The sequence below is a fragment of the Cylas formicarius genome, unplaced genomic scaffold (assembly GCF_029955315.1).
Source record: "Cylas formicarius isolate icCylForm1 unplaced genomic scaffold, icCylForm1.1 PGA_scaffold_8__14_contigs__length_24414737, whole genome shotgun sequence".
In the NCBI taxonomy this organism is placed as follows: Eukaryota; Metazoa; Arthropoda; class Insecta; order Coleoptera; family Brentidae; genus Cylas; species Cylas formicarius.
The window spans coordinates 19,678,430-19,695,257 of NW_026844361.1; the positions used below are offsets into that span (position 1 = coordinate 19,678,430).

Below are 16,828 nucleotides of genomic sequence, written 5' to 3' on the forward strand. Positions count from 1 at the left end.
ACAACTCCGACAAACTTACGATCAATGTAGTCCACTGGCATTATTAAACATACAAAAACATTAATAAGGCATTATGATGTCCTCAAGATTACTTGATCGTACTCTTTATTAGCTATTGTTTAGCGCGAGATTTATAATCTAACCCAAATTATTTCCCAAGCCGTCTGACCTATAAATAGGTATCTAGTTACCAGCGTGGGTGTTGTTAAATAACCGGTCAACTAAAAATCTGGTAAATGGGGCTTTGAAATTCTTGTTCTTTGTCGAAGGCCTACGTTGAGCACCGCGTAATCAAAGCAAACGGTTTTGTTTACGCTTCACAAAACGTTGGCACAAATAATTTTCGCGAACAACACGTACGTTCACTTTAACAAGGTTTTAGCTTTATAGGGACCAACTTGTCATTGTATTTCAATTGTTTCCAAAACATAGCGGCGCTAGAATTTAATAACATAAAATTCATGTCACATGCCTACCGATTATTGCGGCAACTCTTAAGAGTGCATTCATAATCACAAAAAGACCTTACCTCGTGAATTTCCCCAGACGAACACATTTTCCAATAATAAAATAAAAAAGTTTGTAATACACTAATTAACTAGAACAAAGTTGCTTTTTTTAAATCACGGACAACTGAAGACCCGCGAGATGAACACGTGTAGTATAATGGTTACATTTTAAATCTATAAAAAAAAGTACTGTGCTTTATTGAAAAAAAATAGAATTAGAAAGATATAACCTGGGAATAACGGCTCAGCGTTACGTTATAACGGTGTAAACTTGTCCCGTTTAAATCATTTTTTACATTTAAATGTAATTTTGTATTCGATTTTCTATTAGGGTTGGTATATAATTTTCACCTCAAATTGTGTCTTGCTCATAGGCAACACAAAATACATATCCCATCACATCGAAAGAAGAACTTACATTAAACATAACCTCGCTTTTATCAAACTATCTAAGGAATCGATATTTGTTTGCAAATAAAAGGACACGGAGATATGAAAATTCAAACCAAATATCAATTTAGCTTGGAGAAATCTTCTTAGGGAAATGGGCAAAAAGTGCTGCGTGCCTTTTTGTCACACGGGTTACACAAAATACAACGAAAAGCATCCCATGTATGGGGTTCCCAAAAATGATTTCTTCTTGGATAAATGGCAGGAGGCTATCGCGAGAGCGGACCGTCCTATTACCCCCAACGACTGTGTTTGTCAGAAACATTTTAAAGCCGACGATTTTATCCACAGCAGGGTTGTCAAGGGAGAAATAGTATGGTGGTTAAGAACCTGTAAAAGTTCAATCTATGTTGTTTAACATTGCAGGAACAGTATAAAGTACCCAAGTTACGACCCGATGCTGTTCCCTCAATTTTTCCAGATTTTCCAGAGGCTATACATGGTACTGTGAGGAAAAGAAGAAAACTACCAGCTGAATTGGATACTGAGCCGAAAATAGGGGATACTGAAAGAGTTTATGTTAAAATTAAGTTGGAAAGGGGGGAAGAAGGAACTAATTTAGAAGAACAAAGTAAAAATAACAGTTCTAGTCGTTATCTAGTCAGTAATGTGGAGGATATTAAACAAGAAGTGTTAATAAAGTCTGAAGATGGTAATATGCAAGAGGAACATTGTTCAGAACAAATAAATAACATCAGTAGGGAGGAGGAAGTTTCAGATTCAGGCGATACAGGGTAATACTTTACATTTTGTTCCATTAATGCAGTTTTTGTAAATTTAAACTAACGTTTATACTATGGACCATTTTGTGGCTGATATTTGTGATTCTCAAAGAGATTGTTACACTTACTAATTAAGTTGTATATTCTTCAGGGTTGGTACCTTCAAGTGCAATCATTGTAACTACAGGAGCAAATGGCTACACAATGTTCAAACCCACCAAACAAAGCATCTGGAAGGTGAAGAGCACTACTTTCGTTGCAAATTCTGTCCAGATTTTAAATCAAAATGGAGGAACACATACAAAAATCATATGAAAATAAAACACAGTGTGGGAAAGTACCATCCAGAGTATCTACAGTGTCCCCATTGTGACTATCAGACAAAAACAAAAATCAATTTTGGAAGACACATGAAACAACACGAATTGAAAACTATGAGTGAGAAATTTCAGTGTGAAAAGTTTGAATGCGAATTCAGTACCAATAGCAAGTCATTGTATACATTTCACATGAAGACTCATAAGGAGTACATCCAGCAGAACAAAAGTATTCAGTGTAAGGAGTGCCTTTTTGAGGCGGACTCCAAGAAGAAACTGAAAATTCATGGGAACACCATGCATGGTAACAGTGGTGGAGTATTGGATTTGTCAAGCAATGCTGGTGTAAACATGATATAAGACAAAAACATCAAATATATAAGGTAAAGGTTGAAAATATTTTGAAGTGTTTTACAAAATGGTGGGAACTCCACATTAACTATATTTTTTCCAGATTAATTCTTTTGTTTATCTAGTCATTTTTTTTTAAATTTACAATTGTTTTGTTTATATAGTTTATTTGTTTGAATTATTGTCATTGCAATTAATAAAAATATATTAATAATAAGTTATGCACAACATATGTGGTAGTTCCAGTGAAGATTTTCCTTAATCCCCCCCCACATATTAATTTTGTGTTCAGCCTAGTTTTGTTAATGTAGACTGTGACTATTGGCAGTCTAATTAGTTGCATAGGACTGCTTATGAAAAATGTATAAAATAAAACTAGAAAAACAAATTTTATTTTACACGATCACAAAACAGTATTGCAAGAGACAGGGTAAAACTATACAGATTGAGTCCTACGTGGCTAGTCTAATGCTACCTACATTATGTTCCTTTTTTGTCAGTTTAAAAATAGGAAATTATAGCTCACTACGATTTCATTTAACCTTAAAACTTATGGAATGTCATATAATCAGTTAGTCGCTACACTATAAGAGAGACAAGTGTTTTTTTTTTACACATTTCCGGATTATTTTCTGATATGCCACATTCTGGGTATCTATACCTAACAAAAATATCGCGAAAGAAAACAAAATGTGATGTCCTACCGGGTTCCCTTTGGAACAATATCCCGTGGCGAATCTACAGCAGCTACATTCATCCCGTTTAAGTACGTCAAAAGATCATGTTTAATGATAACAATTTAAATAGATAACTAAAATAATATCCTTCGGCGGAAGTGGAAGGGGAGGGTGAGAAATGGAATTGTAAAGAAATTGGACAAAATTCAATGTGTTTGTACAGAATGTGCAGGAAAGTGTAAGCAATGATTGGCATTTGCATAGAATAAGACCTCTTAAGATACAGAAATATTTGTTTAGTATGCCAGTTTTGATTAGTGCTTATATTTTCACCACCCTGTATGATGAATACTCAAAAATATTATTTGCATTTTTATCCGTCTCAACAATTTCCCGCCCTGGTTTATTTCCTTGTGTTTCCGAAGAAAACACTTGATACCTACGATTCATATTTAAAGTCCCTTCTTAATAAATGAAATAATTCCTTTATTATTATTTGTACGTAATCGCCAGTAACGCAGACATCTTTTTTGACCTAATTGAGGCTGGGTGTTAAAAATATCAGCAGTAAGGCTTAACAGTGGGTCCTCGGCATAACAAAAAAGCTAAATAAGCTTCTAACCAATTCCAACTCTTCTACTATTTACTATTGCCCTCCACATTAAATATTTATTAAATTATACAAAGTTCTGCAAAAAAAACAATTTCCAGCGGCGTCCGTGGTATTGGCTGCACTTTCCTTACCGTCCTGTATGTACACATAGGGAGAGATAGAGAGAGAATAAATTACAGCAGCTAATCGCGGAAATTGCTCCTGCGAGCACCAGAAATCGCGGAACACTCTCTAAACAATTAACTACACCATAAAACTGATAAAATATACACCTCAGTTAAATATGCCGACGACTCAAAAAATAAATACACTGCAATATATTAAAACCTATACATATATATATATATAAATCTTCAAAATAAAATATTTAAAACAAAAAAAAAAGTTTAAAAATATTTTGTTCTTAGAGACGAAAACAAATTCGAGATAAAAAAAAATTGGTCGAAATAGTATGAAAACAAGTGTGGGTGTTGGGAGGGGCGGTGAAAACAGCGGCGCGTCACTCGTCGCAGTGCCTGTAAAAGTGAAAATTGTACTCGACGTACTCCATTCCCAATTTTAATGGCGACAATTTACAAATATTCTGAAAAAGAAAAAATCGCATTATTTTTCACCCCCGCTTGCGAATCGCTAGAGGCGGAAAATAGCCAACGCAGAGACGCAAAAGCGGCGTTGTGTTTATGTCTTATCTTTTTGTTTTCTTAAAATAAAAAAAGTACCAATAAACTAGGAACAGTAAAAATATTTTAGAAGGTATTTACTTTTTTTTTAATTTTCTCAATATGGAACCTTCCCAAAAATAACGCCATCAGCCGCATTTTTAAAAAATGGCCTCGAGGAAGAAAAAATGTGTAAATTTGCAATTTATTTTTAGATCGATATAATTTAATTACAAGTATAGTCAGGAAAAACAACATTATTTTCCAAGCTGTTTTATAATAACAGCTATAAAAAGATAATAGGTCGATTCTGCGTTTTGTGTAACTTAAATTTTGCAGAATCTGCAGAATCAATGGTGGCGCTGTTAATTGTAAACTAACTATAACTATAAAAAAGACAACACAAGCATGAACCTCACATGAAAACAATGCAACCGTTCCCAATTTTACTTGCAATCTGCAGTAACATTTTTTTCCGCCAGAGGTCTCATTCAATTGGAAAATCGCCAATAAATAACTGATACATTTGAACTATCTCTAACTGAACTACAATTAATAGCACAGTCCTAGTAAGCCTAAATATTTGAATAAACGCTCTGTTTTGATAAATGTATCCTTTGAATTTTCATAAAGATTCCAAAATAATAAAAATAAAATCCTTTCGTAATTAATTCAGAAAAAAATTTCCCAATTTATATGGTCTTGTTCTTTTAAAATCCCATTCATATTTCTCAAATATTGAAAATTTTTTTAAAAAAAATACGACAGCAGTGAATATTTAACAAATCTGTTTTTTAAATATTTCCGCAAGATAAAGTTGTGTCCAGAATAGCAGAAACAAACCATGTAAAGTTAACGGTGTGCACGAATGAAACCCCTAATCATAGAAAATTACGGGAAATGGTTTCTATCTCTATCGATAGGGGGCGTAAATGTTATAGGCATTTCGCTACCGATAGACATTTTATTTCCTGCGTTGGTTATTCTCGCATAGATGTGTGTGTGTGTGTGTGTGTGTGTACCTGAATTGGCGCCAACGACGCCCTATACGTCATAATCTTTGACTGAAAATCGGCCATGTCCACCTCGAATATGACGCTCTGCTGGCCGAGCAGCTGACTCGGATTGTTCTCGTTAACCTTGTGCCTTATCTTCGCCTTGTCCTCGTAGTACATGGGACTGACGTACGGGCACTCGTAATGCTTGTAGTCGTTGTAGCAGTGCTCGATTTCTCTGACGCTGAGCTGGGTGGACCTGCGCGAGTTCGTCGCCGATTAAGCGGCGTTTCGGAGAAAGTACGGGGCTTACCGAAAAATCAGATTGACGAACTCGTCGGGCATGTACTTGGAAATCGGCACGGTGTACGTGTAGTTGTGGGTGTTGCTGTACGATTTGAGATATTTTTGGGTTAGGGTCGTGTTAAAGTTCCTCCCTTGGATTATAATTGCGAATAACTGATCATCTGGAAATAATGTGAACGTTTAGCGGTGGTTAGAAGGGTTTTTGAGGATAATAAAAATTCATTTCTTTTGTGCAACATTAACCTGAGCATTTATATACTTTTTTTTATTTATTTTCTTTCTTGAAGTATCGAAACGTACATATATTTTGGAAAAAGTAAAACAAATAACTAATTCAATAACTTAAAAATAATACAAATGTAACAGAAGTTCTTTACACCACTGCATCCCTTGGACAAAAGGATAAAGGCCAATATACCCTGTATCCTAAAAACTAAACGGATGATAAAAATGTTGTTAACGGCATTTATAGGTTTAGGAAAAAGGGGCAGACTGTCGCGAAACCGCAACGGAAAGTAATAGATGCGCCCCACAAAAGTATCCAAAATGGGAATCAAAAAGCACTACTTTTCCTCTAACTTTAAACATCTGCAAGTTGAAGAGAACGAAATTTTGCATTGCACTTTGCGCATGAAGGATTTCTTGATTTTTCATTAAAAAAATACTCTTCAAAAATACTCACCGGCCAAGTCGAAGGAGTTAGCTTCGTCGCTTATGTCGTAAGTGTCGCGCCTCTGCCTGATCTGCTTGTCGATGTCGTTCGAGTGGAACGGCTTGGCCACCTTGGTCTTCTCCAGCGGATTCTGCGGGTTTTGCTCCTTCAGAGTGATCAGGGACGGACCCGCCCTCGTTTTGTTCAGCGTCGGGGGACGTTTTTCGGAATACGCGGCGGCGGCGTCTTGGTGCCGAGGCGCTGGCGTCGCACAACAATAGATCCGACACAGGCTCGAGCTTTCCAAGTCCTGTTCGACCGTCAGGCATTCGGTCGGTCTCCCGATGATAAACGACTGCAGCTTGATCAAGTTCGGGTCCAGCGTCAGTTTGGTGATTTCTGGAACGCGTGCGCTTACAAAATAGTGATGAAATGCCTAGAAATCGGCGGCCGAAATAAACGCGCGGAAGAAAAAAAAAAAAAGAAAATCGTCGAGGATAAAAGTAGTCCCCTCCTCTTTGTTCTACTATCTGAAAAGCTCAAAAGGGTTGTGTTTTAAAAAGCTGTCTGTATTGCGTAAATCAATAGTAAAGAAGGTGCAGAATAATAACGATAAGGTTGTTGAAAAAATTACAGCCAAACAACTTCGTCATTTCGCTTAGTCGAAATTGCTGACGTTTTGCCAATCATCCTGTTGGCTTCATCAGAGCTTGACTGAAACTCTTGTCTCATACTCTTGGACTATAGCAAAGCGTTCGACACCTTGGATCATTTCATTCTCGGCAGGATATAAAGGGTTGCTCCCCAGGGGCGTATTCTGTTCACAGTTTATACTCTACTTTTCTTAAATTTTGAAAAAGTCATCAATACGCCGATGATGTTTAGTTATTTGTTGCTAATGAAGCTTTAAATGCTGCTACTAAAATAAATTTGGATCTCAAAAAAATACTTCGGAGGTGTCTGCATCTCATAACGTCTTATTGAATAGAAACAAAACGCAGATGTTATTATTTAGAAGTAAAAGGGAAGAAATTGTAAGAAACGCCTCTTTTAAGACGTGACGGCGACTTGCGGTTCTCTAAGCATGTTGACTCAGTGTTGCAAAAATCGTTCAATAAGTTGAGGGAATTGTATATCCATAAACATCTTCTCAGTAAAGAAGTCAAAGTTAAACTCTGTGATATGTTAGTTTTATCCCATGTCGCTTATTGCAGTATCGTTTATTGGACAGTAATCCAAATAAGGAGAGACGCCAACGATTTTCAGTCTAGTTATAATATCAGAAAGTAGGACCACATTTGCCAGTGCATCTCTGATTCGAGTTGGCTCAAGCGGGAGGACCGTTATGAAGTTCAGTTAACCAAATTTGTTTTTTTACTAAACTCCAATAAGACTCTGTCGTACTTGTATGCAGATGATATGATATTCATAATCGATAGACCCGCCACTGTTTGAGATACTGCATTCCTAGACACATTTCGGTAACTTTACAGAGATCTTTTAGCTATAACGCGGTTAAAATATTGAATGAAATACCTTATGCTATAACGCCCATCCTCATAATAACGTCCTTCACAAAAGAATTACTATCTACAAAAGCGTATGGGTTTATGATGTACGTCTATTCCTTGTACATACGATGTAGGTATATAATATACATCAAAGAGTATAAGATAGAGGGGAAGGCTCCCATTAGTGGCGATGTTAAAAAACGTATGAGTTTCAACGCGCGGGACGTACGGTGAGAAAAAATAATTTATGTCGAAATAGTTTAATTTTTTTTTACTAAAATATAAATAAAATGCTGTTATCCGTTACAAGCTACTGTAGTATTTTCAGTGTTTACTTCAAACCGCCACGACAGTACTTTAGTACTTGGACACAAATAATGGCATTCGTAACAGTATACCTTCCCCTCTATCTTATACTCTTTGAACACAACCTAATAAAAAAAATTAGATTTTTTTTTTAGAATAAACAAGAAAGAAACTAGTCAACACAAAGTATTTAATACTACAATACATGCTCTTTTCCGAACCTGTATTGCTACTACGGTTTAAATTTTGGCAACGGGAGCCTCACTCCGTCGTAAGCAGAATTCAACTTTATCGGTGAACAAGGAAAAACGCTATTTCTCATCAATTGCACAAGGGATAAAGTAAAACGTCAAAAGAGGAGGCGCAAATAATAATTACTGTTTTAAGGAGTGTAAAAAATATAACGTAATGACAGTCATTCAGTAACAACATGCTATGGTATAATAAGTTTTCAGAAAACCAAAAATTTAAATTTGTGAAGGTAATTTTTACTGTTGTACTGTATAAGGCGTTATTAGACTCTTTGATATACATGTGAGTGCTGTTTTTCTTGGGATTACATGGAACTGCGCAATTTGCGAATGTCGCCACCCTTGCATATAGTTTTTAATAAAGACAGTTTACTATTATTATTATTATAAATTAAAAATGATGGTGTTTGAACAGTCACGAGAGATTATTGCGAGTATATTTAATAATTTTTCATTAATTACCGTCCTCCCGATAAGAGTTCGTTGTTTTTCGGGTCGGCGGACTGGGCCACGTGCTAAACGGTTTGGGTCCCTTCGTCGGGTGGCGCGTGGTCAACACTTTCTGGACGCCCTCTACCGTCGACTGCAAGATTTCGCTGTGCCGCGCGGTCTCCAGCAAATACAACGTCGTGATTGCCGCCAGGCTACAAAATAATAATACAAGTCTTTATTTATATATCTATAAACAATCAGAAATAAGACAGTATAAGAAGGGATGGTGGCGAGATCTAGCAAAGCCACACTTAACCACTCTAACTCGAGAGGTTTTATGAATTAATTTATAACATTAACTTGGTTGTATCACTATCAAAGAGGGGTTAAAAAAGTTCATTTATACACATATTAACAACAAAAAACTCAAATACATTTTTATAGTTAGTCACTTTAATGGAACTGAGGTGGCGCAAGGAACTACAGAAATAAATGAAATAAAAAGAAACAAAAAGGTATTAATTGGACAGTAGATTAGTTTTAAGACGAATCACATTCTCAGGAAGATATATGGACGGACTACAGTGGATGAGGAAACAGGACAATACCGAATTAGAACCAACAAAGAACTGGAAAACTTGTCCAGCGAGCCATCCATCTTAAATGTTATTAAAACACACAGGCTAAGATGGTTAGGACATGTCCACAGATTCCGAAACGAACGTCTTATTAAATGTATTTGGAATGAAAATCCTTCCGGAAAAAGACTTTAGGGAGACCTAGACTAAGATGGAGAGACAATATTACCACCCTGACCTGCACACCCTGGTAGTAGAGAATTGGAGAGAGGAGGTCACGGACAGAGGCAAGTGGAGGCAGGCAGTACTTGCAGCAAAGGGTTGTGAGCTACAGAAGAAGAAGAGAAAGAAGAATCACAATGGCGCGCTTCCAGAGGTAGAGGAATTTATTACAAGTTATACAGCTATTGACCAAAAAAACAAATGGGGAGTAATATAATTTATCATTTTGATATCAATCCCATCACTATGTCTTTATCTTTCAAATGACAAACTCCCTCAGGTAACCATGAAATATTGAAGTAGCATACTTGTGCAAGTATTTATTATTGCTTTTATCAATGTCAATATCTGGAAGCGATTTTAAATTGCGCCAAAATCCACCTGAATCGATTTTAAACTGATGCTGGAGATACGGTTCCTTTTCAATTCTTACGGTCACAGTAGTTAATAACATAACGCAGACTTACCAAAACGCCATGATCAAAACTAGCACCACAATGACCACCTGGATGAACTTGTTCGAGCACAGCTCTTCCTCCCGCTCGCAGGACTTGCACGTGTGGTGCTTCGAGCACTTCCGGGTGTGCGGGTACGAGTTTTTCGTGCTGACTGCAATAATCACAGCAAACAATATGTAAGTGCGAAAGCGAAAATCGTTATTAGTATAAATAATAATATAAATAAATAAACCACGCTCATAATGACCGATCCGCGCCCCTCCACAGTACCTGTACTGTCGGACTTCAGACTATCGCCCCTCTTCAATTTGTTGAGCCTCCGGTTGATCCTCTCGAGCTGGTCGATCCTCGTTTCCAAGTTGTCCGTCACCTTGCACAGTTCTTTCACCGCCCCGATGTTTTCCATGAATATCCGCTCCTTTAAACCAGAAGAAACAGCGTTACTATTACCTGCGGGAGATCGTACGAATGCGTACCTTGTTAACAACCAAAAAGTTGTCTATCGAGGTGCCGTTGTCTAGCACGAGATCGCCCGCCGGTCTGACAGCTTCCGGCAACACCTGCGCCACCTCTTGCGCAATGACGCCAGTATCGGCGAACTCGCTATCCCGGTTCAGCTGTGACGCCAAGGATGGTTCGTATTCGTACCTACAGGTCATTATTTAAGGTTATGTGAAATATGCATCGTTGTAAGTCAAAAACATTGATTCGCCAACTTGTCGAAAGTTATTTCGAAAAATTTTAAATAATACCGAGGAAAAGATAACAATAGGTAATAATTATCAATGGCAACAGATAATTTTTAAAATGTTCGTATAGTTTGTCTCAATCTTCATTGTGCTGGCTTTTGCATGCAATTATGAAAGTTACCTGCCGACGGCAATAAAACTCGGGTTCGGTAGGTATTAAAAGCCAAAACTTCAGGGAGGGACTCTCAAAAGTTTTATTATTATTTTTTTTGTTCATTCAGGCGGGTATAATCACATCAAATTACACTAAGAAAAAACAATGACATTAAATATATACAATAAATTCCTAGCTAGGTATATCTACACATAATTACATTTTTATGCTAAATGTCTAAATCTAATTCTGCTTAACTATCAGAGTCGTCATTCGTATAGAAATGTAAGAGTCCTCAATTGGCATGTATTTAATTACATTTTTTATCATATTTATAACACTGGGATTTAAAGTAGGAATAACATTTTCTGTTCTGACCTTTGATTTTACTTGCAACTGCATACAAAATAAATATCATTTACTAAGAAATATTCCTGAATTCAGTTTTTGAACTTGATGACGCTGGGGCTTTGCGTAGCAGACGGTTGTGGTAGCTTGCGTTATCCATGACAGTAATACTGTTATTGGGAATATATTTTTTCTACTCCCGTCTGTAAAATCCCTAATTACCCACCGATCTAGCGTGCGGGGAGCGTCACTTTACCACGTCAGTTCCTTTCCTCCAGACGATGAAACCCTGGAATTCAAAAGAAGACGTATGCTTTCTGCATACGACAAGCTTGCTTCTACTGTCAAATAGAAGAAAGGTCAGATTGAGTATTTAGATCATATGAGGAACTAAAAAAAAGGCAAAGCTCCGCTTGAAATATTTTTTGTTTTTTGATGATGAAGTGATTAATTTGATTTTAAATCTTACATTGCTTTGCGACTTTTAAAAAATGATAAAACAATTACTCAAAGAAATCTTGCACCTACCATAGATAAAGTACGTTATGATAATCACCTGATGATTGTTCATGCTAATAAAGCCCGAAGGAGGTCTAGAATCTGCCGCAGCGAAACAAGTGTAATGTGCATTTACGTACTTCATGCTTTGTAAAATGAAACCTGGTGTTACCAGTGGTGCGCTCACGCACCATAAAATATTATGCGTTTTTTTGTATCAAATCAGGTTCTATTTGGAAAATGTTTCGAGTTTTTATTTTATTTTTAGACACAAACGAAATAAACAATTTCAGAGCAAAATAGTGTTTTTTTATTTTTTTTATGTTTGGGATAATATGGGTTAATATTCTTTGCAGACAACAGCAAACATTTTGAGATAAATCTGTCTTCTGATCCAGCGTGTATTATGGTGATGCGTTTTCCTTAGTTGAAGGTGCTTTCGTCTAATGGTTTTGAGGGGAACCGACCCATCGTGTGTATAGAACCATGTTTCCTCAGGGTAAATTATGGATCTGTCGTCTCATCTATAACTTTTAATTTTTTGAAGGAAATTAAATCTCCAAGTGCCTAATATGTGTGCATCCATTACTACTTGCCTTTTGTCTATTTTGCTGTACTTAAATTCCATTTTACAAACTTCGCTTTGATAAAGACAATATATTCTCCTTCTTATGGGCTCCTCTTCACTATTGTCTATATGGTAAGCTTAAAAAATCACTACGTCTATTCCTTTTCTTCAATTATCCACCATTAATTAACTTCTTCTTGAATAACTTCGACCGATTAAAGTTTCGTACGTATTTTTCACAACCTGTTTTGCATCAAGCGACAAATGATTTCAACGCGACATTCTTTATCGAAAATCACAGTACAAACGGTGAAACAAATAGTTGACACTCAAAAAATATATCAGAAAGAAAGAAATATACCTGGATCACCCCTGCCTTGTCACTCAAGTAAAAATAAGATTGAGTCAGACTATACCTGTGGTACTTTGGTACGCCCCTGTGCATTACAAAATGAATTGGAGACCTTCGTAAATTTTAGCCAAATATGGCTGCAATTACGATTTAAATTCAAAGCGAGGAAGCAAAAAAGACACCCCTCCTCGCCCAATCACTCACTTGACGACCCTCAGTTTTTGTACGTTCCTCAGTTGCTCCGCCGTGTTGCATTCGACGATGTTTTTCTTCGCTCTGATGTCGCTGGGCTGTATTATGTGGCCGGTGATCTTAATATTGCCGTGAACAACCAGAGACTCGTCGGGACGGTCGGTATTGATGCCTACCTTGCCGCTATGACACACCGAGTCCTGGAAATTTCAGATTCGGAATTACCTTTCTGTCGCATTCATTCCGTTCAAGACCGCACCTGAGTTTGTCCCTTCTGCCAGCAGAGCTCCACGTCGCTCTCGAACTGACCCGGATTTGACGCCTGCGAAATTAAAAGAACGCCCGACGATTCGGCAACCCTGTCCTTTATTCTCGAACATTCTTACCCTCACGATGATTTTCTGACTCGCGTGGCTCACCACGGGAAAGTTGCCATTCGACGTGTGAGCGTGGAGGCCGACCACGAGCTGTCGTGAGAAAGATGATGCGTGACAATTCGTAGCTGAAGGGTGACTCAAAAATATTTGCAATAAAGATAAATCTTATGAGTATGAAATAAATTGACCTTTTACCATTTCACAACTTTTCGATCTTACTCTGAAGCACTGCGCTATTCCTTGCGTTAATTTTATATGGGTCTGAATTTCAGGAGTCAAAAAAATGCAGATCAGGTGGCAATCATTCCTTGGCTTGACATAGCCGCCAGACGAGAACTTTAGAATCAAAATGTTTTGTACAAACAAAACACAAACGATGTTGCCAAACGTATGCGAACTATCTCTTTTCTTATGGGATTTTAATCGAACGTTGATATGTGCTTACCTGGAAATATCGCTGTTCCGGATTCGGTTTTCCTTTTTTCCTCATATTATTCGACGTGGTCTCACTGAAATGCAGCCTGCCCACCGTTACTTTCGTGACTTGTGAATTGACCAGCTCCACTCTGTAAAATAATGTTTCCTGATGGCCATGGGGCGAGAAGAATTATTGAACAATATGTTAAAAGTGGACGCAGAATTTGTTGACACGGCTAGAGAGACAATTTTTCAGTATATCATTCTCCGAAGAGTAGTTTTGAAGCAAACGAAAACAATTTGTAGTGCTGTGAAAAACAATTACAATACTCGGACAAATGGTGTATAGACTATTTTTTGTATAGACTATTTTTTGTGTTTGAACTGACGAAATTAACAACGACGATAACAAAACTGACCTCACAGCTCATAGATGAACCAATCAGAGGGCTGTTTTTTTTTTCTATGATGGTCCTTCAATGGGTTTTTAGGAAATCGGAGAGATAGCGATCATAGTATGGAAAAAAATTGATAATAAGTAGCACTTCTAATTGGTCCGCTGTATCCATCACATAGAAGTAAACAACTTAAATTTGTTTAAAAAAATAGATAAAAGTGAATTTCAAGTAGTGATTACATATTATTTATTATTAGTATTTGAAAAGGTTGACCCGGAAGGAAATCAAAGCAGAGTTGGACGACGTTCATGGCACGTGTCATGAAACTGTTTGCAATTGGATGAACAAGTTTAAATGTGATCATACGTTCACTGCGATAAAGAAATCGACCAAACCAATGCCTATTTTGAGAAAGAACGCGCCTTTTAGATAAATTAATTGAGTAAAACAGAATATTTTTTGTTAAAAAGTAATTGAACGACCCTCGTATTCATACTTTTTATCCAACTGCAACAATTTTTGGCGCTTCGGTACTATTTTATAACAAAATTTCAGAGCAATTTCTCTTTTCAATGCTATACTGTTGCCCTTATTAACGGATTTTTTTTCGGTGTGTCCCTCAAGCTTGGGATTTACTCGGGCGACGTTAGTTCAAGAATACTCTCCGTTAAAATTGAGCTTAATAAAATAATTCCCAGAAGAGTGCAAAATTTTGATTTCAATATTTATATAGTAATTAGCCATTGAAGCACCACTACAAAACTGAGTTCTCCATAAAATTACAGTAAATTATTGGAAAAGAATCTGTAGAAAACTCTACTTTGCAGAGTAAATCGAATCGACTTTTCTTTATTTTTCCGAAATGGCCTTACGCGAGGCAACACACAAGTACCTACTTGTTACCACCTGCCTTTTTTGTACTGCCCCGTTGTCCGTTTAGTATTGGAATATGCCGGCCAGGTTTGGTCCCCTTTTTATAAAACTCACAAAAATGTTTAAAAAAATTACGTATCCATTAAAAGTACCAAAATTTAATAATTATACCATGCCATTATTACATGCATTTATGCAGGGTTATTCAAGGTGAGTGTCCCATTAGACGTATATGGAACGAATATGAGCTACCTATGTAAAATATTTTTGGCCATGCGGTGTTGCCACTGGTTACGTTTACCAACTTAGTTTTTATTATTTTATTACATTTTTAGATTTTGACAAACCTTCTGGAACATTTTCGGAGATAAAAATATTTTTAAAAAAATTTGGCAATAAACAATCCGATATAAAATAATTTTTTTCGTAAGCCGTACAACTTAATACTTCAATTTTTCATATTTTATACTGGCACGTAAATGAGCAATTGCATTGCCATCGAAAAGTACCAAACTATGGTATATCTATTTTCACTGATTTTCGAAAAGAAAAAAATATTGCAATTAAAGCAAATTATTCATTTTTCATCTGGGTAGCAAGCTCTGGTCGGTGTATTTCCTTCCAGTTTCACTGTAACAATCATCATCACAATCATTTGAATACGCTAATAACGGAATATTAAGCTTATTTATGTCAAAGGCAAACTTGTTGACAAAAAACGTTACCATGGCCGACCAAAGCCTGCTATCCAGATGAAATGTGATTGCTAACTAACCAGTGAACATAGATATACCATAGTTTGGTACTTTTACGAGGGCAACGCCCAAATTTCCCGGCCTGAATATGAAAGAAACAAAGTAGAGTAACTTTTTTAAAATTATTTTTCAATATAATCCCCCTTAACTTCAATACACTTATTACATCTATTAAAAACTCAATCAATTAAAAAAATATTCTTTTGGTTTGTCTGCAAAATGATCTAAAACCGCCCCTTTTAACTCAACTTCGTCGTTAAACCGCCGTCCACGTAAGTCCTTTTTCAAATATCCAAACAAATAATAGTCGCAGGGGGCCATATCTGGACTATAGGGAGGATGATCTATCTGTTGGAACCCACACTCTAAAATGGCAGCTTGTGCAACACCAGCAGTGTGGACAGGTGCATTATCGAGCAAAAGACGCACGCCTCTGGTCAGTTTTCCTCGGCGTGGTATTAGATTCTTTAAAATATATCAAAAGAATTCCTTCAAAATCCCAAAAGATCGTGGACATCACCTTTTTTGTTGACTGGGAGACTGAATCTTCTTGGGGGTGCTTCACCCTTACGACGCCACTCCATTGATTCTTTTTTCGATAGAGGGTCATAATAGAGAACCATAGTTTCATCTCCCGTCACAATAGTTTGTATCACAGGCTTCGGTCCCGACCCACAGAGTTCCAAAAACGGCGTTGTTTTTGAATAGCCGAAAGGTTTTTAGGGACCCATCTTGCATTAACCTTATGCATACCTAAATGATCAATGCAGGATTCGACGAACACTTGTATCAGAAAGCTTAGTAATTTCTGAGATTTCCTTGACCTTTAAACGACGATCGCCCAATACAATATAGTTTAAAATGCTGTCAATAAAAAACTATTTGACGCAAGAATTCAATTTTTTTTTCGCAGCCTACTAAGATATATATTTAAAAGAAGACAATGTTTTATCGTGATACTGGAGCTGCATCTATGTTACGCCAGGAAATTTTCGCGCTAACCTCGTGGATGGCAAAGTAAAGTAAAATATGGGGCGGTCCATTTAAAATTCCCACTTAACACGGATTTTTATATCTTGCCAATTGGGCCTTATGGACGCCCAAAACGCGATAAATTAATTCTCATACTATATTATGATAAAGCAATTTAATAGGGAAACGCATCCAAAAATTCAAGTATTAAGATATACTTTTTTTA

The 16,828-nt window shown here is 36.8% G+C and overlaps 2 protein-coding genes across 2 annotated transcripts in view; one reads left to right on the forward strand and one right to left on the reverse strand.

Annotated features, from left to right (window-relative positions):
• The first annotated feature begins 933 nt into the window (after positions 1-933).
• On the forward strand, positions 934-2,569 carry LOC132706316 (RE1-silencing transcription factor-like). The gene is made up of 3 exons (XM_060677588.1): positions 934-1,272; positions 1,326-1,693; positions 1,833-2,569. The coding sequence occupies exons 1-3, from the start codon at positions 1,054-1,056 to the stop codon at positions 2,356-2,358; spliced, it is 1,113 nt and encodes a 370-aa protein (XP_060533571.1). The 5' UTR covers positions 934-1,053; the 3' UTR covers positions 2,359-2,569.
• Positions 2,570-2,719: 150 nt separating this feature from the next.
• Positions 2,720-16,828, reverse strand: part of LOC132705915 (myelin regulatory factor) — a 47,345-nt gene continuing 33,236 nt past the window's right edge. Inside the window, exons 8-19 of the mRNA XM_060676879.1 lie at positions 13,633-13,753; positions 13,197-13,277; positions 13,070-13,132; positions 12,823-13,010; positions 10,486-10,657; positions 10,280-10,427; positions 10,019-10,160; positions 8,782-8,963; positions 6,282-6,650; positions 5,607-5,760; positions 5,321-5,552; positions 2,720-4,222 (exon numbers count right to left, since the gene is read on the reverse strand). Of these exons, the coding sequence (XP_060532862.1) occupies positions 4,139-4,222; positions 5,321-5,552; positions 5,607-5,760; positions 6,282-6,650; positions 8,782-8,963; positions 10,019-10,160; positions 10,280-10,427; positions 10,486-10,657; positions 12,823-13,010; positions 13,070-13,132; positions 13,197-13,277; positions 13,633-13,753 (1,936 nt within the window). The 3' untranslated portion in view covers positions 2,720-4,138. The remainder of the gene's footprint in view (positions 4,223-5,320; positions 5,553-5,606; positions 5,761-6,281; positions 6,651-8,781; positions 8,964-10,018; positions 10,161-10,279; positions 10,428-10,485; positions 10,658-12,822; positions 13,011-13,069; positions 13,133-13,196; positions 13,278-13,632; positions 13,754-16,828) is intronic.